The 25,722-nt window shown below is 44.5% G+C and overlaps 1 protein-coding gene across 2 annotated transcripts; it reads right to left on the bottom strand.

Moving 5' to 3' along the window:
• Positions 1-219: 219 nt before the first annotated feature.
• On the bottom strand, positions 220-3,826 carry LOC101448047 (cerebellin-2-like protein). 2 transcript variants are annotated; one of them, XM_014181744.3, is made up of 4 exons: positions 3,576-3,826; positions 2,661-3,183; positions 1,753-1,872; positions 220-1,324 (listed from the first exon to the last, which is right to left on the bottom strand). In XM_014181744.3, exons 2-4 carry the CDS (start codon positions 2,952-2,954, stop codon positions 1,127-1,129), a joined length of 612 nt encoding a protein of 203 aa, XP_014037219.1. In that variant the 5' UTR covers positions 2,955-3,183; positions 3,576-3,826; the 3' UTR covers positions 220-1,126.
• Positions 3,827-25,722: the final 21,896 nt, after the last annotated feature.

The raw sequence follows: 25,722 nt of genomic DNA, 5'->3' as shown, positions 1-25,722 counted from the left end.
TGTGAAGTGTGGCATTGCATTCTGTTCAAGCGGCTGCTCGTTCAGCACCATGGACAGCGTCAGTCAATAGTGCGCTACAGGTCTGAGGACGTTTGCTGTACACTACTTTATTATTGACCGATTCTATCACGATTACTTTCCTGATGCCTTTTCGACCTTGCATGTCATTTGCAAGGCTAAACTGCTAGCCTATATAATAAAAGTGAATACATACGCGTATACAATGCAATATTATTTATTAGGCGGGACATCATATAATTGGGATTTTTCTGTTGTTATTTTCACAATGTACATTTGTGAGCAACGTCACTGGACACAATATCAGTTAAAGCTACGCAGATCCGAAATGTAGAACACACCATAATGTGAATATGTACTTTATAAATTAGATCAATATTTTTTTGTAAAAGAGTTTCTATAGATGTCTCCATTGGCTGAAATATGTCGCTTTTTGAAAAAAATCTTTTGTATCGTCTCTTGATAGTTAGGCAGCCTATATTTGCCTTCTTTTCAATATGTTCAGCATCCAAACGGAACACCATGAAAAGCACAAAACAAAAACATTCTTCCATTCCTGCAACAACAACAAAAAGCCATCGGCGTGAAAGCACTCTTCTTCTCCTGGACGTCCATAAGAATTCCATACACCTCACTTGACGGAAACATTATTATTTAAGGCTACACAAACACAAAATAGAGAGAGAATTGGTAAATACACGTTAGTTCGGGAAGTTTTAAGCTTTTCGATTCATATAATATTATTCTCATCTGTTCAGCAGTCAGGGTACACAGAGGTAGACTGACTTGACAGTCTGTTGACAAAAGTTGGTTGACTCCCAAGCGATAAAATCCAAATAATCGACAAGTTGTAGGCCTATACATCACGGGTAGATCTATTCGATTATCCTTCCACATATGGTTTTAGTCGATGGATTTGGATGTACGAACTCCATGGAAACGTTAATGTTTGAATGAAATAGATACTGTAAAGTGTGTAGTGTGTACACATATGAATCTGTCTTCTTCCTCTGACAGTTCACTTCAAATAAAATAGCAAATGTTTTTTTTTTATCGTTCCTCAACCATGGAGGAGTCACGTTTGCGATTTCCGTGATCACATATTAAATTATAGTGGAAAGACTAGGAAGCCTGAGAACGTGGAATATTTCCATCCACCCATGAGCGTGCCCCGTTCCAGCTTCAGATACACCCGGTCCTCGCGCTCCAACTGCAGAAGAACGCCGTTGCTTGCCGCCTCCCGAGTGACGTCCTGGTCACCGGCGAAAGCTGATATGATCGGGTAATCGTTCTGCATCAGGTTGACCTGGGGTAACGGAAACAGCACGATCATAATTCAGACCTGTTACATAGTAGGCCTACTCTATTTACGCACCAAATAATGTACCCATTTGTGTAGGCTGCTCCACGACATACAACAATATTTACGCACCAAATAATGTACCCATTTGTGTAGGCTGCTCCACGACATACAACAATATTTACGCACCAAATAATGTACCCATTTGTGTAGGCTGCTCCACGACATACAACAATGTTTACGCACCAAATAATCTACCCATTTGGGTAGTCTGATCCACGACATACAACAATATTTACGCACCAAATAATCTACCCATTTGGGTAGGCTGATCCACGACATACAACAACACACTAAAGAAGACGAATTAGGCCTACCATCAGAAAACTTTCAATAGAGATCATAGTGAAGCAAATGTTGACAATTTGTCTTACCTGTATGGTCTGTCTGTTGTAGACCTTGACCACATGAAAACCGAAGCTGTATATTCCCCTCCTTGGCGCCTGGAAGACACTCGCTTTCAGATCGAAATGGTTGCCGATGTTCACTAAAGCCTGAAACACAAAGTGCGTCAACATGACGCACAATCAGCACCCAGAGTCAAAGAGTAACAGACTGAGATACGGCAAGAGTTAAACTAGCCAAATGATCAAGCACTTACACTCTGCATGTGGTGACCTTAAGGCGCAACGCACAATCAATTGGCCAACGCTGTTTGCCTGTAGGCTACAGCTCACTGTTTTACAGTTGGACAATACATGTTTCTAATTGAAGACGATCAACGCAGCTGTAATAGCTAATGGGGATGTGGGGTGGGGGGTGGGGGGGGGGGGGTGTAATTAACATAATACTGTCCATAGTATCCCAGCTCACCAGCGGGGCGCAAAAAAAAAATAATCCACTTGATGTTTGGAGCATTTACAGCAGCAGTCACATCTATAGTACACCGCAGTGTCTGCGTCCCTCAAAACTACAGCATAGACAGAACGGACTAGATACAACAGCTGACGTCTTTTCAAATCAACTTGCAACGAGCTGCAGCTTTTATGAATAGGCTATTTGGGGCAAATTACGCACGACGATCACAATGTTCCCATTATCATGTTCTGATCCCCAGAACTACTCTCAAGTTATTTAATGAAAGAGACACAAGGGAAATGTGCGCGTCTCCAAACGGATCAATGCAACCCACGACAAGTTATCATAACCTTCTACAGGAATACAATAATGTTGTAGCAGCTCCAGAAAAATATATATCAAACAACTTCTTCTTAATCCCCACATTAATTATCTATCCAGATAGGGACAATATTTGCATGCGCAAATTCCGGGGACGACTGACCTGGTCAAAGTAGATGGTCATGGACGTGTTGCTCATGTCGGAGGGCTCGTGATTCGTCCCGCGCACCGCGGAGAAAGCTACCTTGGCGCCGGCCGACCGGACGGATATCCCGAGCGATGAAGTCACGCCTCCGTCCGAGGACGGGTTGGAGTCGCAGACCACCAGACACTTCCCCTCAAGTACGATGGGCTCCGTGTCGTTCTGGCCGGCGACGCAGCGCACCACGCCGTATCCCATGAGAAGGCTGAGCGCCAGCATGGCACAGGGGCCCGGGCAGCGGGCTGGCACCACCATGTTCTGGTCGGAACTCTGATCCTTCCTGTAAACACTAATCCTGACCGGCAGCTCCTTGGAGGTTTGATAGGACGTGATCACCTGGTCCAACCTTAGTCCTCTCTCTCGCTCTCTCTAACATGCACACTTTGACACACACACACACACACCTATGTTTCTCACACTCCCCTCCCTCCTGTGCGTTTCAGTTGATATTAGGCTGGTCTTCAGACAGCTGGTGTGGTGTTTCCTGGTGATTAAGAGACAAATAACAACGGATTTATGACAGACCCCATTAGGTGTTTAAGAGACAGACTACTACACTGAGTGCTAAAACATATTCACTGGAATCCTACTATAGATACAACTCGTGCGTAATACGCACAGAAGGTATTTTGTAGGTGCGTCAACTCTATGGTATTTCATTTAAGCTATATCATTCATATTAATTAATATTAGTCAGACTTATCACTTCCCATGCACGTTAAATACTTGTGGAATTTGGAAATCCTAAAAACAATTAATTGTATATTTATTCCTCTCAAGTTTAATTTGGCTACTCTTATACTAACCTACTCTTTTCTAACACAAGTACCAAACACCATAGCCATCTGTTTCCCTGAAAAGGCGCCTGGACGTTACCTGTAGTATCCATAGCGTCTCTCTCTCCACTCCGCATAGGAAGCAGCGCGCAGAGTGAACTGAGCAGTGAGCTCGCCTTCTGTGCTGAAAATGGATCCCCCCTCGCTTCCCTTTCGAGGGCGACTCACGCCCATCCTTTATATTCAAGTACAGTAGAATGTCGACAGCACCGCGTACAATGACTCTCCACTCACTAGTAGACTAGTAGAATAAGCACACGTCTCGATTAATGAGTTTGTTTACATAACCAGTTGAATGTTGTGAGATCATACATCACCGGACCTCACGGGACAGCAGAGTTCACGGCTGACTCCCAGTGTGCAGCCGCAATTTATTTCCCCCTGTCTTATCGCGCGCTGATTAATCAGAGATGAAAGGGTAAGACAAGAGGATATCATTGCTTTTTGCGCTATTCCTATAATTGGTTATGCATGATGTCACTAATTTGAGCTCAAAGATGGCAGTTTTACAGGAACCACAGCGAAATACTTGTGCGACACCAAATGGTAGAAAGGCGATACTGTCCGCTGGTCTTTTTTTCTCTCACCACAGGTGCATGGTGAACTTGTCTTTGACTAATGAGGAGAATTGTCAAACTACCATGCTATCCTGTTTTGATTTACAAGGCTTGTGTTTCTGATGCAAAATCAGAAGGTTAAATTGAACAGCAACTTGCAGTCTCTCATTACCACTACGCTGTGATTAGCTATAGCAGTGGGGAAATTACATGAGTCTATATTGCTTTGCGACCTTCCAATTCATTAACAGGGTATCTATGAATACTGATATTATGTCTATCTGATATTACTGATCATATTGGCTGGAGGGACGATTGGTCGGGATTCAGTTCCATTTGTTTGTCTTGCTTCAAACATGTACAGTGAAGCAACATGTGATTTCAGTTAATTAATTTGACTTAAAACGGTTAATGAATAATTATTATTTTATTTTAACTAGGCAAGTCAGTTAAGAACAAATTCTTATGTACAATGAAGTCCTAAGAACAGTGGGTTAACTGCCTTGTTCAGTGGCAGAACGACAGATTTTTACCAGCTCAGGGATTCGATCTACAACCTTTTTGGTTACTGGCCAACGCTCTAACCACTAGGCTACATGTCGCACCATTGACACTTTGGAATCCCTCACCCCAAGGGCCAAGGGTTTACCCACCCTGATCCTAACCACGTGTCCGGACCAGGAAAAACTCTGCTCCCTATATACAATGTATTATATGACGTGTAGGCCGTCATTGTAAAACATAATTTGTTCTTAACTGACTTGCCTAGTTAAATAAAGGTTCAATAAAAAAGTATTATTATTAAATATAATGTACCCCCAGCCCTACCCTCTCTGCCCAGCCCTGTCCAAACATGTCATAATACCTTTGAAGAACTCTGCAGAAGGGTCCCCATCATGGCTCCTTGTCTCTGATGGAACTAACGGGTTCTTCCTCAACTGCTGAAGCTTCACCTAACCTTCCCAATGAGCTGTCACTCTGCAGCTCTAAGATTAGCTAATTGGCCAGATAACATTTGAATGTCTTGGCCATGTTCTGTTATAATCTCCACCCGACACAGCCAGAAGAGAACTGGTCACCCCTCATAGCCTGGTTCCTCTCTAGGTTTCTTCCTAGGTTCTGGCCTTTCTAGGGAGTTTTTCCTAGGGAGTTTTTCCTAGCCACCGTTCTACACCTGCGTTGCTTGCTGTTTGGGGTTTTAGGCTGGGTTTCTGTACAGCACTTTGAGATATCAGCTGATGTAAGAAGGGCTATATAAATACATTTGATTGATTGATCTATAACGCAAGGAGTTCAGATTCACATACTATGATACGTTTGATTACCCCAGGGAAGGATCGGAGGCAGGAAGGATCGGAGGCAGGAAGGATCGGAGGCAGGAAGGATCGGAGAGGAGAGGAGAGGAGGGGGAAGGTGTATCGTTAAGGATCTTTTAGGTACAGTATGTCATCCACATTTTAAATGCAATTAAAATTAGATCTTTTGACCAGAGGCTGTGTTAGATTGTCATATTTAAGCAATAAGGCACGAGGTGGTGTGGTATAGGGCCAATATACCACGGCTAAGGGCTGTTCTTAAGCACGACGCATTGTGGAGTGCCTGGACACAGCCCTTAGCCATGCTATATTGGCCATATACCACAAACCCCTGCGGTGCCTTATTGCTATTATAAACTGTTTACCAACGTAAACATTTTTTTTTGTCATACCCGTGGCATATGGCCTGATATACCACGGCTGTCAGCCAATCAACTTTCAGGGCTGGAACCACCCAGTTTATAATCATCCATTTTGCAACGTTATCTATTCATCAATTATTTATTTTTTCTATTCAATCATTTAAGTTCTTCCGTCCACCCTCCACCCATCACCCTCTAACCATCACCCTCCACCCTCCACCCATCACCCTCTAACCATCACCCTCCACCCATCACCCTTTAACCATCACCCTCCACCCATCACCCTCCACCCATCACCCTCTAACCATCACCCTCCACCCATCACCCATCACCCTCCACCCTCCACCCATCACCCTCTAACCATCACCCTCCACCCTCCACCCATCACCCTCCACCCTCCACCCATCACCGTCCAACCATCACCCTCCACCCTCTAACCATCACCGTCCAACCATCACCCTCCACCCATCCCCCTCCACCCATCACCCATCACCCTCTAACCATCACCCTCCACCCATCACCCTCCACCCATCACCCTCTAACCAACACCCTCCACCCATCACCCTCCACCCATCACCCTCCACCCATCACCCTCCAACCATCACCCTCCACCCATCACCCTCCACCCATCACCCTCCACCCATCACCCTGTAACCATCACCCTCCACCCATCACCCTCCACCCATCACCCTCTAACCATCACCGTCCAACCATCACCCTCCACCCATCACCCTCCACCCTCCACCCGTCCACCATCACCCTCAACCATCACCGTTCACCCATCACCCTCCACCCATCACACTCCACCCATCACCCATCACGCATTTGTATTAAGCATATAACAGCTTTGAATGCTGTATGAAATCTGAAATATTTTGACATCATAACCATCAACACACTGGAAGCCTTATCTGTTATTCCACATGCATGTTCCTTTATCTGTCATTCCACATGCATGTTCCTTTATCTGTCATTCCACATGCATGTTCCTTTATCTGTAATTCCACATGCATGTTCCTTTATCTGTTATTCCACATGCATGTTCCTTTATCTGTAATTCCACATGCATGTTCCTTTATCTGTAATTCCATGTGCATGTTCCTTTATCTGTTATTCCACATGTATGTTCCTTTATCTGTTATTCCACATGTATGTTCCTTTATCTGTTATTCCACATGTATGTTCCAGGCTGACAAGGTAAAAATCCTTCGTTCCGCCCCTGAGCAAGGCAGTTAGCCCACTGTTCCCCGGGTGACGAAGACGTGGATGTCGATCACATGCGGAAGACACATTTCAGTTAAAGGCATTCAGTTGTACAACTGACTAGATATCCCCCCTTTCCCTTTCAGTTGTACAACTGACAAGGTATCCCCCCTTTCTCTTTCAGTTGTACAACTGACTAGGTATCCCCCCTTTCCCTTTCAGTTGTACAACTGACTAGGTATCCCCCCCCCCCTTTCTCTTTCAGTTGTACAACTGACAAGGTATCCCCCCTTTCTCTTTCAGTTGTGCAACTGACTAGGTATCCCCCCTTTCCCTTTCAGTTGTACAACTGACTAGGTATCCCCCCTTTCCCTTTCAGTTGTACAACTGACTAGGTATCCCCCCTTTCCCTTTCAGTTGTACAACTGACTAGGTATCCCCCCCCCCTTTCTCTTTCAGTTGTACAACTGACTAGGTATCCCCCCCTCCCCTTTCTCTTTCAGTTGTACAACTGACTAGGTATCCCCCCCCCCTTTCTCTTTCAGTTGTACAACTGACTAGGTATCCCCCCCCCCTTTCCCTTTCAGTTGTACAACTGACTAGGTATCCCCCCCCCCTTTCTCTTTCAGTTGTACAACTGACTAGGTATCCCCCCCCCCTTTCTCTTTCAGTTGTACAACTGACTAGGTATCCCCCCTTTCCCTTTCAGTTGTACAACTGACTAGGTATCCCCCCCCCTTTCTCTTTCAGTTGTACAACTGACAAGGTATCCCCCCTTTCTCTTTCAGTTGTGCAACTGACTAGGTATCCCCCCTTTCCCTTTCAGTTGTACAACTGACTAGGTATCCCCCCTTTCCCTTTCAGTTGTACAACTGACTAGGTATCCCCCCTTTCCCTTTCAGTTGTACAACTGACTAGGTAACCCCCCTTTCCCATTCAGTTGTTTGAAGGAGCGGACCAAAATGCAGCGTGTTCATAGTTCCACATATTTATTAAAAGTGAAACTGAATGCAATACACTGAAATACTTGAAAATACAAAACAACAAACCGTGACACAGAGAGGACAACACACTACTCAAATGATAATAACCCTGTCATAACCGCAGCGGTATATGTATGCTCATCTTCTTTTATTGAAGAAAACAAAAACACTTATACTAAACAAACAACGAAAACAGTCCTGTAAGGTACACTGACAATACACAGAGACAACTACCCACAAAACCCATGGAAAAACACCCCTACTAAATAGGACCTTCAATTAGAGGCAACGAAGAACAGCTGCCTCCAATTGAAGGTCAACCCAATAAACTAAACATAGAAATAGAAGAACTAGAACGAACATAGAAATATACTAACATAGAACATTAACCAAAAACTCCGAAACACATAAAACAAACACTCCCTGCCACGCCCTGACCAAACTACAATAACAAATAACCCCCTTACTGGTCAGGACGTGACAAACCCACAAACCACAATGAGAAAAAACCCTACATAAATATGATCTCTAATCAGAGGCAAATGAGGATCAGCTGCCTCCAATTAGAGATCAACCCCAAACAATCCAACATAGAAATAGAAAACTAGAATTTAAACATAGAACTAGAAAACATAGATCAGCCCAAAACACTCCTGTCACGCTCTGCCCTACTCTACTTTAGAAAATTACATCTTACTAGGGACAGGACGTGACAGTCATGCAAACAGTAGATGTCCTAACCAACTTGCCAAAACTATAGTTTGTTAACAAGAAATTTGTGGAGTGGTTGAAAAATGAGTTTTAATGACTCCAACCTAAGTATATGTAAACTTCCGACTTCAACTGTACATAGCAGTGATAGGCCAAACATCCACTGTATACAGTGTGGGAAAAAAGTATTTGATCCCCTGCTGATTTTGTATGTTTGCCCACTGACAAAGAAATGATCAGTCTATAATTTTACTGTTAGGTTTATTTGAACAGTGAGAGACAGAATAACAACAAAAATATCGAGAAAAACGCATGTCAAAAATGTTATAAATTGATTTGCATTTTAATGAGGGAAATAAGTATTTGACCCCTCTCAATCAGAAAGATTTCTGGCTCACAGGTGTCTCAGGTGTCTCTTAAAGGGAGTGCTCCTAAACACAGCTTGTTACCTGTATAAAAGACATCTGTCCACAGAAGCAATCAATCAATCAGATTCCAAACTCTCCACCATGGCCAAGACCAAAGAGCTCTCCAAGGATATCAGGGACAAGATTGTAGACCTACACAAGGCTGGAATGGGCTACAAGAACATCGCCAAGCAGCTTGGTGAGAAGGTGACAACATTTGGTGCGATTATTGGCAAATGGAAGAAACACAAAAGAACTGTCAATATCCCTTGGCCTGGGGCTCCATGCAAGATCTCACCTCGTGGAGTTGCAACGATCATGAGAACGGTGAGGAATCAGCCCAGAACTACACGGGAGGATCGTGTCAGTGATCTAAAGGCAGCTGGGACCATAGTCACCAAAAAAACAATTGGTAACACACTACGCTGTGAAGGACTGAAATCTTGCAGCGCCCGCAAGGTCCCCCTGCTCAAGAATACATATACATGCCCGTCTGAGGTTTGCCAATGAACATCTGAATGATTCAGAGGACAACTGGTGAAAGTGTTGTGGTCAGATGAGACCAAAATGGAGCTCTTTGGCATCAACTCAACTCGCCGTGTTTGGAGAAGGAGGAATGCTGCCTATGACCCCAAGAACACCATCTCCACCGTCAAACATGGAGGTGGAAAAATTATGTTTTGGGGGTGTTTTTCTGCTAAGGGGACAGGACAACTTCACCGCATCAAACGGACGATGGACGGGGCCATGTACCGTCAAATCTTGGGTGAGAACCTCCTTCCCTCAGCCAGGGCATTGAAAATGGGTCGTGGATGGGTATTCCAGCATGACAATGACCCAAAACACACGGCCAAGACAACAAAGGAGTGGCTCAAGAAGAAGCACATTAAGGTCCTGGAGTGGCCTAGCCAGTCTCCAGACCTTAATCCCATAGAAAATCTGTGGAGGGAGCTGAAGGTTCGAGTTGCCAAACGTCAGCCTCAAAACCTTAATGACTTGGAGAAGATCTGCAAAGAGGAGTGGGACAAAATCCCTCCTGAGATGTGTGCAAACCTGGTGGCCAACTACAAGAAACGTCTGACCTCTGTGATTGCCAACAAGGGTTTTGCCACCAAGTACTAAGTCATATTTTGCAGAGGGGTCAAATATTTATTTCCCTCATTAAAATGCAAATCATTTTATAACATTTTTGACATGCGTTTTTCTGGATTTTGTTGTTGTTTTTCTGTCTCTCACTGTTCATATAAACCTACCATTAAAATTATAGACTGATCACTTCTTTGTAAGTGGGCTAACGTACAAAATCAGCAGGGGATCAAATACTTTTTCCCCCCACTGTACATTTAATCAAATAGCCTATCAAATTGTGTTTTGTTCATCTACATTGGAATAAAACCATATGACGTTATGAAAACACAGAAGGACATTATTAACATCCACCAGTTATCCAAGTCACATCAGCAAGTGACCCACTGGCCTTGCAGTAGTAAAACACCAGACATTATTATAAATGTGTAGTTATATAGACATAACATCTTAATTACAGCTACCCAACATGCACTCCTCTATCCCTCCCTTTTTCCCCCTCTTACCTCCTTCCCACTTCATTTGACAAACATCACACTGTCAGTGCTGAGTGACAACTGAAGCAGAAGCATGGCGTCAGACAGCCCAGAGCAATGTTCGACCCGCAGGCCTGCAGAAGGAAGAGTTACAGCTACAGACATTAAATGTCAAGAAGAAGAGCAGGCATGGGGTCATGGGGGGGTCACGGGGCCTAGTATTAACATTACCAGAGGCTGCTTCAGCCCTGAGAGAGGCCAGCAGTGGTACACGGCTATGTAATCAGGCGAAGGGACTGGCAGTAGGGAGGACGTTACAGCTATCTGCAGTGACAGCTATCTGCTAGCCGAGCAGACCAGCTCCCAGGACTAGGGGGGATCCCGACCCTTCGCAGTGCGCTGCCATGTCTGTCTAAGAACACAGACATTTGCTCTAATGAAAAGAGACTTATCAGTGCTGCTGGTGGTGGCTGGCTGCCATTGTTTATCTATGGTCGTTATTTAGAATGCAGATGGCTTGGTAAATATTAGTATTAGAGAGATTAGAAACATGGTGGTAATGGAGGAATTTCCCCTGGTGGAGCGTTTGATTTGCCATGATGTGATGAGCTAGGCTTTGATTAAGCAATCAGGGTTGCGATAGTTATGTTTCGAAGATGAATTAATGTTTATTTGATCATTCCTCTAGTTCCCGTGGCTGTAGTTGGATGTGGATCAGATAAGACCAATCCCCACTCTGCCATATTCTCCAAAGAGCCCAAATACCTTGTGCAGTGTATTAGAAGGAACATGGTGTTTGTGCAGTGTATTAGAAGGAACATGGTGTTTGTGCAGTGTATTAGAAGGAACATGGTGTTTGTGCAGTGTATTAGAAGGAACATGGTGTTTGTGCAGTGTATTAGAAGGAACATGGTGTTTGTGCAGTGTATTAGAAGGAACATGGTGTTTGTGCAGTGTATTAGAAGGAACATGGTGTTTGTGCAGTGTATTAGAAAGAACATGGTGTTTGTGCAGTGTATTAGAAGGAACATGGTGTTTGTGCAGTGTATTAGAAAGAACATGGTGTTTGTGCAGTGTATTAGAAAGAACATGGTGTATATGAGCCCAAGATGGTCAAAGATCTTCAATATGAACCTTGACCTCCATCATAACATGTGCCGCAGGAGGCAAGTAACATTCATTTCCCAGATTTCCTCCACTGTAGTTTGACCTTTGACAGCCAACCTCCCTGTTGAGTGCTATATTGCTAACCTGGAGCACTGGGGGTTGCTTACGTTTTAAAAGTTAACTGTATATCCAATAGGGTTATCTCGCCCACCACCCCCAGCCCCACACTCACTCACTCTAATATCTGTAGGAATCCCATTAAAACTATATTAACCTAGGCGCTTGCATGCATTCTTCTCCAGCTGTTTTCTCTGCCTCTCCTCTTCTCACACCCTCTCTCCTCCCTGACCCCTTTCTCAGACCCTTCCTTTGATTGTGTACTCTCACAGTGAATGGCTGAGTTGGAGACAGCTGCAGGTTGTTTACAATACACACAAACTCTCAATCTCATGTTAACCTAGCAGTGTGTGTGTGTGTGTGTGTGTGTGTGTGTGTGTGCGCATGTGTTTGCCTTTCACTTTACCACTTGACATTCAGCCACCAAGTATAAATTCTCTGTGATTGTTTCAATATAATTGATAAGACTTTAGCATCACCATATACAGTACCAGTCACAAGTTTGGATACCTACTCATTCAAGGGTTTTTCTTAATGTTTTAATATTTTCTACATTGTAGAATAATAGTGAATACATCAAAACTATGAAATAATACAGTTGAAGTCGGAAGTTTATATAAACTTAGGTTGGAGTCATTAAAACTATTTTTTCAACCACTCCACAAATTTCTTGTGAACAAACTATAGTTTTGGCAAGTCGGTTAGGATATCTACTACTAATTTTTCCACCAATTGTTTACAGACAGATTATTTCACTTATAATTCACTGTATCACAATTCCAGTCGGTCAGAAGTTTACATACACTAAGTTGACTGTGCCTTTAAACAGCTTAGAAAATTCCAGAAAATGATGTCATGGCTTTAGAAGCTTCGGATAGGCTAATTGACATCATTTGAGTCAATTGGAGGTGTACCTGTGGATGTATTTCAAGGCCTACCTTCAAACTCAGTGCCTCTATGCTTGACATCATGGGAAAATCAAAACAAATTAGCCAAGACCTCAGAAAAAAAATTGTAGACCTCTACATGTCTGGTTCATCCTTGGGAGCAATTTCCAAACGCCTGAAGGTACCACGTTCATCTGTACAAACAATAGTACGGAAGTATAAACACCATGGGACCACGCAGCTGTCATACCGCTCAGGAAGGAGACGCATTCTGTCTCCTAGAGATGAACGTACTTTGGTGTGAAATGTGCAAATCAGTCCAAGAACAGCAAAGGACCTTGTGAAGATGCTGGAGGAAACAATTACAAAAGTATCTATATCCACAGTAAAACGAGTCCTACCTCGACATAACCTGAAAGGCCGCTCAGCAAGGAAGAAGCCCCTGCTCCAAACCACCATATAAAAGCCAGACTACGGTTTGCAACTGCACATGGGGACAAAGATCGTACTTTTTTTTTTTAGAAATGTCCTCTGGTCTGATGAAACAACAATAGAACTGTTTGGCCATAATGACCATCATTATGTTTGGAGGAAAAGGGGGAGGCTTGCAAGCCGAAGAACACCATCCCAACCATGAAGCACGGGGGCGGCAGCATCATGTTGTGGGGGTGCTTTGCTGCAGGATGGACTAGAAGGAAAATTATGTGGATATATTGAAATAACCTCAAGACATCAGTCAGGAAGTTAAAGCTTGGTTGCAAATGGGTCTTCCAAATGGTCAATGACCCCAAGCATACTTCCAAAGTTGTGGCAAAATGGCCTAAGGACAACAAAGTCAAGGTATTGGAGTGGCCATCACAAAGCCCTGACCTCAAGCCTGTAGAACATTTGTGGGCAGAACTGAAAAAGCGTGTGCGAGCAAGAAGGCCTACAAACCTGACTCAGTTACACCAGCTCTGTCAAGGAGGAATGGGTCAAAATTCACCCAACTGTGACGATCGACAAAAGGAGTAGACCAAGGTGTAGCGTGGAAAGTGCTCCTATTTATATTTTTTGTAACTCAGAACACTCAAACAAAATAACAAACAAAGAAAAACCGACCATCACGTTCTGCAGGCTTACTGAGCTGATAAAAACAAGATCCCACACTGAAGGAGGGGAAAAAGGCTGCCTAAGTATGATTCCCAATCAGAGACAGCGATAGACAGCTGCCTCTGATTGGAAACCATACTAGGCCAATCAAAGAAAAAACAACAACATAGAAATATGACACATAGAATGCCCACCCCATGTCACACCCTGACCTAACCAAACAGAGAAAAACGGCTCTCTCAGGTCAGGGCGTGACACCAACTTATTGTGGGAAACTTGTGGAAGGCTACCCGAAACGTTTGACCCAAGTTAAACAATTGAAAGGCAATGCTACCAAATACTAATTGAGTGTATGTAAATTTCTGACCCTCTGGGGATGTGATGAAATAAAAAAAGCTGAAATAAATAATTCTCTCTACTATTATTCTGATATTTCACATTCTTAAAATAAAGTGGTGATCCTAACTGACCTAAAACAGGGAATTTTTTACTAGGATTAAATGTCAGGAATTGTGAAAAACTGAGTTGAAATGTACAGTGGGGCAAAAAAGTATTTAGTCAGCCACCAATTGTGCAAGTTCTCCCACTTAAAAAGATGAGAGAGGCCTGTAATTTTCATCATAGGTACACGTCAACTATGACAGACAAAATGAGGGAAAAAAATCCAGAAAATCACATTGTAGGATCTTTTATGAATTTATTTGCAAATTATGGTGGAAAATAAGTATTTGGTCACCTACAAACAAGCAAGATTTCTGGCTCTCACAGACCTGTAACTTCTTCTTTAAGAGGCTCCTCTGTCCTCCACTCGTTACCTGTATTAATGGCACCTGTTTGAACTTGTTATCAGTATAAAAGACACCTGTCCACAACCTCAAACAGTCACACTCCAAACTCCACTATGGCCAAGACCAAAGAGCTGTCAAAGGACACCAGAAACAAAATTGTAGACCTGCACTAGGCTGGGAAGACTGAATCTGCAATAGGTAAGCAGCTTGGTTTGAAGAAATCAACTGTGGGAGCAATTATTAGGAAATGGAAGACATACAAGACCACTGATAGGCTCCACGCAAGAGCTCACCCCGTGGGGTCAAAATGATCACAAGAATGGTGAGCAAAAATCCCAGAACCACACGGGGGGACCTAGTGAATGACCTGCAGAGAACTGGGACCAAAGTAACAAAGCCTACCATCAGTAACACACTATGCCGCCAGGGACTCAAATCCTGCAGTGCTAGACGTGTCCCCCTGCTTAAGCCAGTACATGTCCAGGCCCATCTGAAGTTTGCTAGAGAGCATTTGGATGATCCAGAAGAGGATTGGGAGAATGTCATATGGTCAGATGAAACCAAAATATAACTTTTTGGTAAAAACTCAACTCGTCGTGTTTGGAGGACAAAGAATGCTGAGTTACATCCAAAGAACACCATACCTACTGTGAACCATGGGGGTGGAAACATCATGCTTTGGGGCTGTTTTTCTGCAAAGGGACCAGGAAGACTGATCCGTGTAAAGGAAAGAATGAATGGGGCCATGTATCGTGAGATTTTGAGTGAAAACCTCCTTCCATCAGCAAGGGCATTGAAGATGAAACGTGGCTGGGTCTTTCAGCATGACAATGATCCCAAACACACCGCCCGGGCAACGAAGGAGTGGCTTCGTAAGAAGCATTTCAAGGTCCTGGAGTGGCCTAACCAGTCTCCAGATCTCAACCCCATAGAAAATCTTTGGAGGGAGTTGAAAGTCCGTGTTGCCCAGCGACAGCCCCAAAACATCACTGCTCTAGAGGAGATCTGCATGGAGGAATGGGCCAAAATACTAGCAACAGTGTGTGAAAACCTTGTGAAGACTTACAGAAAACGTGTGACTTGTGTCATTGCCAACAAAGGGTATATAACAAAGTATTGAGATAAACTTTTGTTATTGACCAAATACTTATTTTCCACCATAATTTGAAAATAAATTCATAAAAAATCCTACAATGTGATTTTCTGGATTTTTTTTCTCATTTTGTCTGTCATAGTTGAAGTGTACCTATGATGAAAATTACAGGCCTCTCTCATCTTTTTAAGTGGGAGAACTTGAACAATTGGTGGCTGACTAAATACTTTTTTGCCCCACTGTATTTGGCTAAGGTGTATGCAAACTTCCAATTTCACCTGTACATATGGACTCATGAAGTAACCAAAAATGTGTTAAACAAATCAACATTTGTTTTAGATTTTTCAAAATAGCCACCCTTTGCCTTGATGACAGCTTTGCACACTCTTGGCATTCTCTCATCCAGCTTCACCTGGAATGCATAATTGTGGTGTCCAGGTCAACTAATGCAGCACTCCATCACTCTCCTTGTTGGTTCAATAGCCTGTACACAGGCTAGTGTGATGGGTCATTGTGATGGGTCATTGTCCGGTTGAAAAACAAATGACAGTCCCACTAAGTGCAGGGCAGATGGGAGTGCGTATCACTGCAGAATGCTGTAGTAGCCATGCTGGTTAAGTGTGCCTTGAATTCTAAATAAATCAGGGTCACCAGCAAAGCACCCTCACACCATCACATCTCCTCCTCCATGCTTCACGGTGGGAACCACACATGTAGAGATCATCCGTTCACCTTCTCTGGGTCTGATAAAGACTGGGCGGTTGGAACCAAAAATCAAACATTTGGACTCATCAGACCAAAGTACAGATTTCCACCGGTCCAATGTCCATTGCTCATGTTTCTTGGTACAAGCAAGTCTCTTCTTCTTATTGGTGTCCTTTAGTAGTGGTTTCTTTGTAGCAATTCAACAATGAAGGCCTGATTCATGTAGTCTCCTCTGAACAGTTGATGTTGAGATGTGTCTGTTACTTGAACACTGTGAAGCATTTATGTGGGCTGCAATCTGAGGTGCAGTTAACTCTAATGAACTTATCCTCTGCAGCAGTGGTAACTCTGGGTCTTCCTTTCCTTTGGCTGTCCTGATGAGAGCCAGTTTCATCATAGCGCTTGATGGTTTTTGCGACTGCACTTGAAGAAACTTTCAAAGTTCTTGAAATGTTCCGGATTGACTGACCTTCATATCTTAAAGTAATCATGGACTGTTGTTTGTCGTTGCTTATTTGAGCTATTCTTGCCATATAATGGTCTTTTACCAAATAGGGCTATCTTTTGTATACCACCCCTACCTTGTCACAACACAACTGATTGGCTCAAACGCATTAAGAAGGAAAGAAATTCCACAAATGAACTTTTAACAAAGCACACCTGTTAATTGAAATGCATTCCAGGTGACTACCGAATGAAGCTGGTTGAGAAAATGCCAAGTGTGTGCAAAGCTGTCATCAAGGCAAAGGGTGGCTACTTTGAAGAATTTCAATTTTAAAATAATTTGTATTTTGATTTGTTTACACTTTTTTGGTTACTACATGATTCCATATGAATTATTTCATCATTTTGATGTCTTCACTATTATTCTACAATGTAGAAAATAGTGAAAATAAAGAAAAACCCTGGAATAAGTAGGTGTGTCCAAACTTTTGACTGGTACTGTAGGTCCAACAACATCATTCACTAGTAGTCCCTCTAACCATTGCTACATCTCTTGATTTCTCATGAAGACCATTGGAAACCTGATCTTGAACCACCTTTGTCTGGGGCTCAAGAAATTCCAAACCTATAGGAGGCAGTGTTGAGTAGAGAGTCTTCAATACTATATAACTTGAATCCTGCAGCCTATCTACGGTAAGCATGGCTTCTAGAGTGATTGGATGCATGCACCGCGAAACGAGGGTCGAGGATGTGCAGGCAAAAAGAAGTCCAGACATTCTAAAATAACCCCCTGAGCACTCAAAGGAAGGTAGAGCGTGGACAGAATGTCCAGCCCTATGTTCCTTAGCCCTATGTTCCCTCAGACCTATGTTCCCTCAGACCTATGTTCCCTCAGACCTATGTTCTTTAGCCCTATGTTTTTTAGCCCTATGTTCCCTCAGACCTATGTTCCCTCAGCCCTATGTTCCCTCAGCCTTATGTTCCATCAACCCTGTGTTGACTGAGTGGGCTGAGTGAACATAGGGCTGAGGGATCATAGGGCTGAGGGAACAGAACATAGGGCTAAGGGAACATAGGGTTGAGAGAACATAAACATTTACTTTTTTGTTACTTTGTTTGCATGCTACTTGTGGTGCATTATGCTTAGTTCACGTCCAGCTAGCTAGATGCTTGGCTACCAACAATACAAAGCGAGTGGCACTACCACAGAAGAAGGCCTCTGTACCCAGCCAGCCAGCAAGGGTACCAACAAAGTGATTGACCTCTCTGGTACCAAGGTCTGGACATGTTGCCGCTTGCTGTGGTGCTGGGAGTCTACCCAAATGCCAGGATAAAACTCTAGGGTTGGATGATGTACCCACTTAATCCTAATTTTTGAATGGCAATATGGGCTGTATAAGCATTGCGTCAAAACTTTTTTACAGAAGCTACTTTGAAACTTAAATCATATGTAACAGGGTGGAGGTGCCTCGTGAATTAACGGTAACCATCATGTGATTTAGAAATGTGATCTTATTGGTCCGTTTGAATTAATTGTTTTCATGCTCTGATTGGTTTCAGGAATGACGATACTGCATCTCCACCTGTTCTCTACAAAAAGGGTGGTCCATTTCTTGTTCTGTTCTCTACAAATAGGGTGTTCAATTTCCTGTTCTGTTCTCTACAAAAAGGGTGGTCCATTTCCTGTTCTGTTCTCTACAAATAGGGTGTTCAATTTCCTGTTCTGTTCTCTACTAAAAGGGTGGTCCATTTCCTGTTCTGTTCTCTACAAATAGGGGTGGTCCATTTCCTGTTCTGTTCTCTACAAATAGGGTGGTCCATTTCCTGTTCTGTTCTCTACTAAAAGGGTGGTCCATTTTCTGTTCTGTTCTCTGCAGAGAGAAGGGACAGAGTTGCTACTGTTTCAAAGTCATACTGTTAGAATTAGATTGAGATTAACTTTATCAGATTCTTTACTGGAGGCCTATTTATTTGATTATGTAGCCTGGAAACTGAAATTCATGAACAATTGACAGATAATCTATACATGCTCTGTGTGTTTGTATTAAAGAGTTCTGAATATTGAGTACATGTGTTTGGTCGTGAGGGACTTGGAGACAGCCAGCCTGTGCCTTTATTGACCCAGCCTTATCATGTTTGTTACACGTGTCATTTGTGTTTTATTAGACTGCCACCTGAGATCCTAATGAACATCCTGTAGTATGTGAATGCCTCTTCTTTCTACTGTGTTTGCTACGTCAGCTGTACAATAACAAGTAAGGATAGTTCATAGCCAGAGGCCGTAGGACGCTTTTTCATTATCTAGCGATCCTATTCAATCGCATAATAGCTAAATATTTGTCTGATTTACTTGTGATGGATTGTGGCGCAAAATGTACTCTGCAAAATATGGGGAGAGTAAGAAGTGGAAAGGCCAAGCACATGGACGAGGTTCAGTAATTAATTGTAATTCCAATTGAATATCACATAATTTATCCTACTAAAGTCAAAGTATTGGGTAAAGATAGTAAAGCAGCGTGATTTAAAATACCAGAAAAAGTTACAAATATGCATATCATATATATGCACACATACTGTAATGAAATATTTAAATACTCAATCTATAGACATACTGTACATAATACAATTATTATAAGTTTTGAGTGTGAATGGTTCATGATTTATTATGCATAGGTATCTATTTATGCTTGTATGTACTAAATATTGTGTTATAAACCCAACGTATTATTTATTTAATTTAATCTTTATTTAAACAGGGAAAGTTCATTTGAGACAGTCTCTTTTGAGATAAAGAGACCTGGGTAAGGAAGAAGCAGCAATCAATACACACCATTACAAAAACATGTCAGTACATGCAATACAATTAGAACAACAGGATCCATCCTACAGAAAATATTCACAATCCTCCTGAAAGAGTAGAGGAGAGAGAAGAGTAGAGGTGAGACCAGAGGAGACAGTAGAGGAGAGATTACAGGAGAGACCAGAGGAGAGAGAATAGGATATACCAGAGGAGAGAGTAGAGGAGAGACCAGAGGAGACATTAGAGGAGAGATTACAGGAGAGACCAGAGGAGAGAGAATAGGTTATACCAGAGGAGAGAGAATAGGATATACCAGAGGAGAGACCAGTGGAGAAATTGTAAGAGAGAGTAGTGGAGAGAGAAGAGTAGAGGTGAGACCAGAAGAGAGAGAATAGGATATACCAGAGGAGAGATTACAGGAGAGACCAGAGGATATACCATAGGAGAGACCAGAGGAAAGACTAGATTTGAGAGAAGACGAGAGACAGTAATGCACTGTTCAGTATTGCACTGTCAGGGAAGCAGGGAGCGAAACAGACCGACTGTTGCGGTATTTACATAGATAACTATACCATCAGGCTGCATTCAGCACTGTCAAGACAATCTCCTGTTGTCCCTTCCAAGTTAAACGGTATAGTTTCAAGTTCTTCCGTGTTGATATGTGTTCAGGCTGAAACACAGGGGTGATACGAGCCTCCCAATCTAACTGGCCTTCCGTTTGTTTTCCTCTTCTTCTGTTAATGACCTCTCTTATTAAAGGGCAGGAAGGAAGCCTCCGTCTGAAATGCGATCCGTGCTGTGGGGAATAACGATACACACGCGCACACACATACATACTGATACACACACACACACACACACACACACGATACACACACTGATACACACACTGATACACACACTGATACACACACACACACACACCTGATACACACACTGATACACACACACACACACACACACTGATACACACACTGATACACACACACACACACACACACACAAATACTGATACACACTCACACACTGATACACACACTGATACACAAACACACACACACAAATACTGATACACACACACACTGATACACAGATACACACTGATACACACACTGATACACAGATACACACTGATATACACACACACACACACACACACACACACACACACACACACACAAATACTGATACACACACACACACTGATACACACACTGATACACACACACATACACACACACATACATAAACATACACACACCTATTGATACACACATACTGATACACACACACACACACATACTGATACACAGACACACTGAGGGGTTAAGGGCTCCCTTAGCGACTGCTGTTTCAGATCAGTTTTTTATTTATTTTTTACGTCTGATTAGAAGCAACACCGGCACTTATTTTTTGAGTTTCATGGCAGCGGCCGCGGTTGAATAGAGGATGAGGAAGGAGAAATAATTGTATTCCTTGCAGAGGCTGGTTGAATTTTTGAAATAAATGACTTGGACCCCTACCCCTCCCTCCATCCCCTCCCTCCATCCCCTCCCTCCTACCCCTCCCTCCATCCCCTCCCTCCTACCCCTCCCTCCATCCCCTCCCTCCTACCCCTCCCTCCTACCCCTCCCTCCATCCCCTCCCTCCTACCCCTCCCTCCCTCCACCCCCTCCCTCCATCCCCTCCCTCCTACCCCTCCCTCCATCCCCTCCCTCCATCCCCTCCCTCCTACCCCTCCCTCCATCCCCTCCCTCCTACCCCTCCCTCCATCCCCTCCCTCCATACCCTCCCTCCTACCCCTCCCTCCTACCCCTCCCTCCATCCCCTCCCTCCATCCCCTCCCTCATACCCCTCCCTCCATCCCCTCCCTCCATCCCCTCCCTCCTACCCCTCCCTCCATCCCCTCCCTCCCTCCCCTCCCTCCTACCCCTCGCGCCATCCCCTCCCTCCTACCCCTCCCTCCATCCCCTCCCTCCATCCCCTCCCTCCATCCCCTCCCTCCTACCCCTCCCTCCATCCCCTCCCTCCATCCCCTCCCTCCATCCCCTCCCTCCTTCCCCTCCCTCCATCCCTCCCTCCTTCCCCTCCCTCCATCCCCTCCCTCCTTCCCCTCCCTCCATCCCCTCCCTCCATCCCCTCCCTCCATCCCCTCCCTCCATCCCCTCCATCCCCTCCCTCCTTCCCCTCCCTCCTTCCCCTCCCTCCATCCCCTCCCTCCTTCCCCTCCATCCCCTCCCTCCATCCCCTCCCTCCATCCCCTCCCTCCTTCCCCAGCTGCCCAGACTACTCTCTCTGGGGACTTGTGTGTTGCTGCCACACAGGAGGATGTGATTTACCCCAGTAAAAACAGTTTCACAAGACAACAGTTGAACAGAACAAAAACAACAGGGCAGTAGAATTCCCCCAGGGCAGTTGGGGATGTTGGTTTTGTTATCCTGTTTAATTGATATTGGAGGACGATGGGACCACTGCCAGCAGACACATGATGCACCATCAGGGCTTTGTTTGTAAGAAAAACTGGACCAGAAATGTATCCTAATACATTGTGTTTTATTTCAGCTATCTGCAAGCCATTTCCTGCTTTGCCAATGCTGCGATTTCAATAGTCAACAACACATCAGCTTATGGTTCCTCCTTCTAATTCTTTATTGACCAATGACGGTACTTTGGGAATGAATGTGGCTTTCATTGTATGGGCTCAGTCACAAACAATTTACAAAAAGATAGTGAAGACATAATACTTAAAGTGACACTGACTTAGTGAGAACAATGTGTACAGGAAGGCTACAGTACATTAGACTGGTTTTCAATAGGAAAACCATGTCATTTGAATGAAGTGTTATTCTCCTCTCTTGTCCTGTGTCAGAGAGCAGCCTGGGAGATCACAGTGTGTGACAGGTCGAGCTGTGACGGGGACGTTTGAGCAGAGCCACGCCTACTTCGGTGACTCGTCAGTGACGGTGTGCTAGAGAAACGGTTCATGGCCCTCTTTCCATCAACTGTCTACCGCACAGCTACACAGTGTCAAGGTACCCCTCCACTGTCCCAATGCCGTCAAGTGAGTTTGCTTCCTCATCATTTATTTCTTGTTCCCTCCATCCTCTACCAGCAGCCTCCTCTCTCTCTCTCTCCCTGTTTATTTCTCTCTATGTCTCTCTCTCCCCTCCGTCTCTCTCTCTCTCATAAAAACTCCATTGATCCATCCTTCTAGCAATCTCAAATCATGTCATATATGGGAGGTGCTGGTCCTGTGGAGTGAAAAGAGCTCTTGTCTTTCTTCTGCCATCTAACCTTTGTCCCCTCCACCCTCTCCCCTCAGGCCAGGCCAGGCTGGCAGTCTCTGATGGCTTAGTTGGACATGGGAACCATCTCTAAGTGCAGCCAGGTCATTGGTGGAGACAACAGCATCTCTAAAAGCAGCCAGGTCATTGGTGGAGACAGAATGGTCAACTTGCTGCTGCTGTCGCCTGGCGTCATCATCGGCATCTGGAGAGTAGGTCAACATTTACAGTATGTACTGATGATGAGTTGATCTGTTCATGATGAGGAGGGGGAGGGAGGAGAAGAGGGAGGGAGGGAAGGAGGAGGAGGGGGAGGGAGGGAGGGAGGGAGGGGAGGAGAGGGAGGGAGGAGGGGAGGGAGCAGAAGGGGGAGGAGGAGGAGGAGGGAGCAGAAGGGGGAGGAGGAGGAGTAGGAGTGGGAGGGAAGGAGGAGGGAGGGGGAGAGGAGGAGGAGGGGGAGGGAGGGAGCAGAAGGAGGGAGGAGGGAGGGAGGGAGGGAGGGAGGGAGGGAGAGAGGGAGGAGGAGGAGGAGGAGGAGGAGGAGAGGGAGGGAGCAGAAGGAGGGGGAGGGAGGGAGGGAGGGAGGAGGAGGAGGAGGGGCGGGAGGGGAGGGAGGGAGGGGAGAGGGAGGAGGAGGAGGAGGAGGAGCAGAAGGAGGGAGCAGAAGGAGGGGGAGGGAGCAGAAGGAGGGGAGAGGGAGGAGGAGGAGGAGGAGGGGAGGGAGGGAGGAGGAGGAGGAGGAGGGGGAGGAAGGGGATGATAATGAGGCTGATAATGTGTGTATTGATCTATTCCCCAATGAAGATGAAGAGGAGGAGGAGGGGGAGGCTGATAATGAGGCTGATGTGTGTATTGGTCTATTCCCCAATGATGAGGAGGTGGGAGGAGGAAGAGGATGATAATGAGGCTGATAATGTGTGTATTGGTCTATTCCCCAATGATGAGGAGGTGGGAGGAGGAAGAGGATGATAATGAGGCTGATAATGTGTGTATTGGTCTATTCCCCAATGATGATGAGGAGGAGGGACGAGGAGGCGGCGGCGGGACGAGGAGGAGGCGGAGGCGAAGGGAGGAGGAGGTTGATGAGGGAGGAGGATGAGGAGGGGGAGGAGGTAGGAGGAGGAAGAGGATGATAATGAGGGTCATAATGCTTACACTTACACTTACCCTAACCATAACCCTTACCTATCCCTAACCTTAACCCCTGCACTTACACTTACACTTACCCTAACCAATAACCCCTACCTACCCCTAACCTTAACCCCTACACTTACCATAACTCTTACCTACCCCTAACCTTAACCCCTGCACTTACACTTACACTTACCCTAACCATAACCCTTACCTATCCCTAACCTTAACACCTACACTTACACTTACACTTACACTTACCCTAACCATAACCCTTACGTAACCCTAACCTTAACCATTTTACATTTCAACTTCAATAGGGTATGGACGTCCCAAGGAACCAAGATAGCACAGACCATTTGGTATGCAGCCCCTGGCTCCTGCCGCGCCGCCCCAGCCCCGCCCTACCCTTGTCCAGGCCAGCCACAGTCCTCTCTCTATATTCACCTTCTCCGTGTCTTTATTACCAACAGATGGCCCACTGGCTGTTTCAAAGTGTCTTTAAAGACGTCATGACCAGATGTCCCGTAATATGACTAAGGGCCATTTGTTGTTCCACTTCCTACCCAGAACTGATCCATTATTCATATTTATTATTGCACTTATGCTGTTATTGACATTTTGGCATTTCCCATCATAAAGTCTATAAAATGTTCACCACTTTCAAACTCATCAATGTTAAATATAATTTTATTGTATTATATTACATTCATAAACCAATTTGAGTTCAGTTTAGATCTTCATAATATCCCTGTGATGAGGTGTGCCAACTGCACTCTATCTCTAAGTTGGTACTGTGGGTTGATGTGACTGAGCCATTGACCTGCAGGTAGGATGCTACCTCCCTCTGCTGGTAAAAGATGGGGATGGTCCTATCGTCCTCTGTTTAACATTCATTCATTATCTCTCACTGTGTCTCTTCCTTTCTCTCTATCACCTCTCTCTCTCCCCTCCCCCCCCCCCCCTCTCTCTCTCTCTCTCTCTCTCTCTCTCTCTCTCTATCACCTCTCTCTCTCCCCTCCCTCCCTCTCTCTCTCTCGCTCTCTTTCTCTCTCTCCCCTCCCTCCCTCCCTCTCTCTCTCTCACTCTCTTTCTCTCTCTCCCTCCCTGCTCTACTTTCTCTCTCTCTCTCCTCTCTCTCTCCCCTCCCTCCCTCTCTCTCTCCTCTCTCTCTCGCTCTCTTTCTCTCTCTCCCTCCCTGCTCTACTTTCTCTCTCTCCTCTCTTTCTCCCTCTCTCTCTCTCTCTCTCGCTTACATGGTCCCGTGTGGCTCAGTTGGTAGTGCATGGTGTTTGCAATGCCAGGGTTGTGAGTTCGATTCCCACGGGGGACCAGTATGGAAGAAAAAAAAATGTATGAAATGCATGCATTCACTACTGTAAGTTTCTCTGGATAAGAGTGTCTGCTTAATGACTAAAATGTAATGAAAATCTCTCTTTCTTTCAATTCAAGGGGCTTTATTAGCATGGGAGACATATGTTAACATTGTCAAAGCAAGTGAAGTAGATAATATACAAAAGTGAAATAAACAATAAAAATGAACAGTAAACATTACACTCACAGATGTTTCAAAAGAATAAAGACATTACAAATGTCATATTATGTACATATACAGTATTGTAACGATCTACACATGGT

The sequence above is a fragment of the Salmo salar genome, chromosome 29 (assembly GCF_965601325.2).
Source record: "Salmo salar chromosome 29, fSalSal1, whole genome shotgun sequence".
NCBI lineage: Eukaryota > Metazoa > Chordata > Actinopteri > Salmoniformes > Salmonidae > Salmo > Salmo salar.
This window is presented reverse-complemented; position numbering and strand designations above follow the sequence as displayed.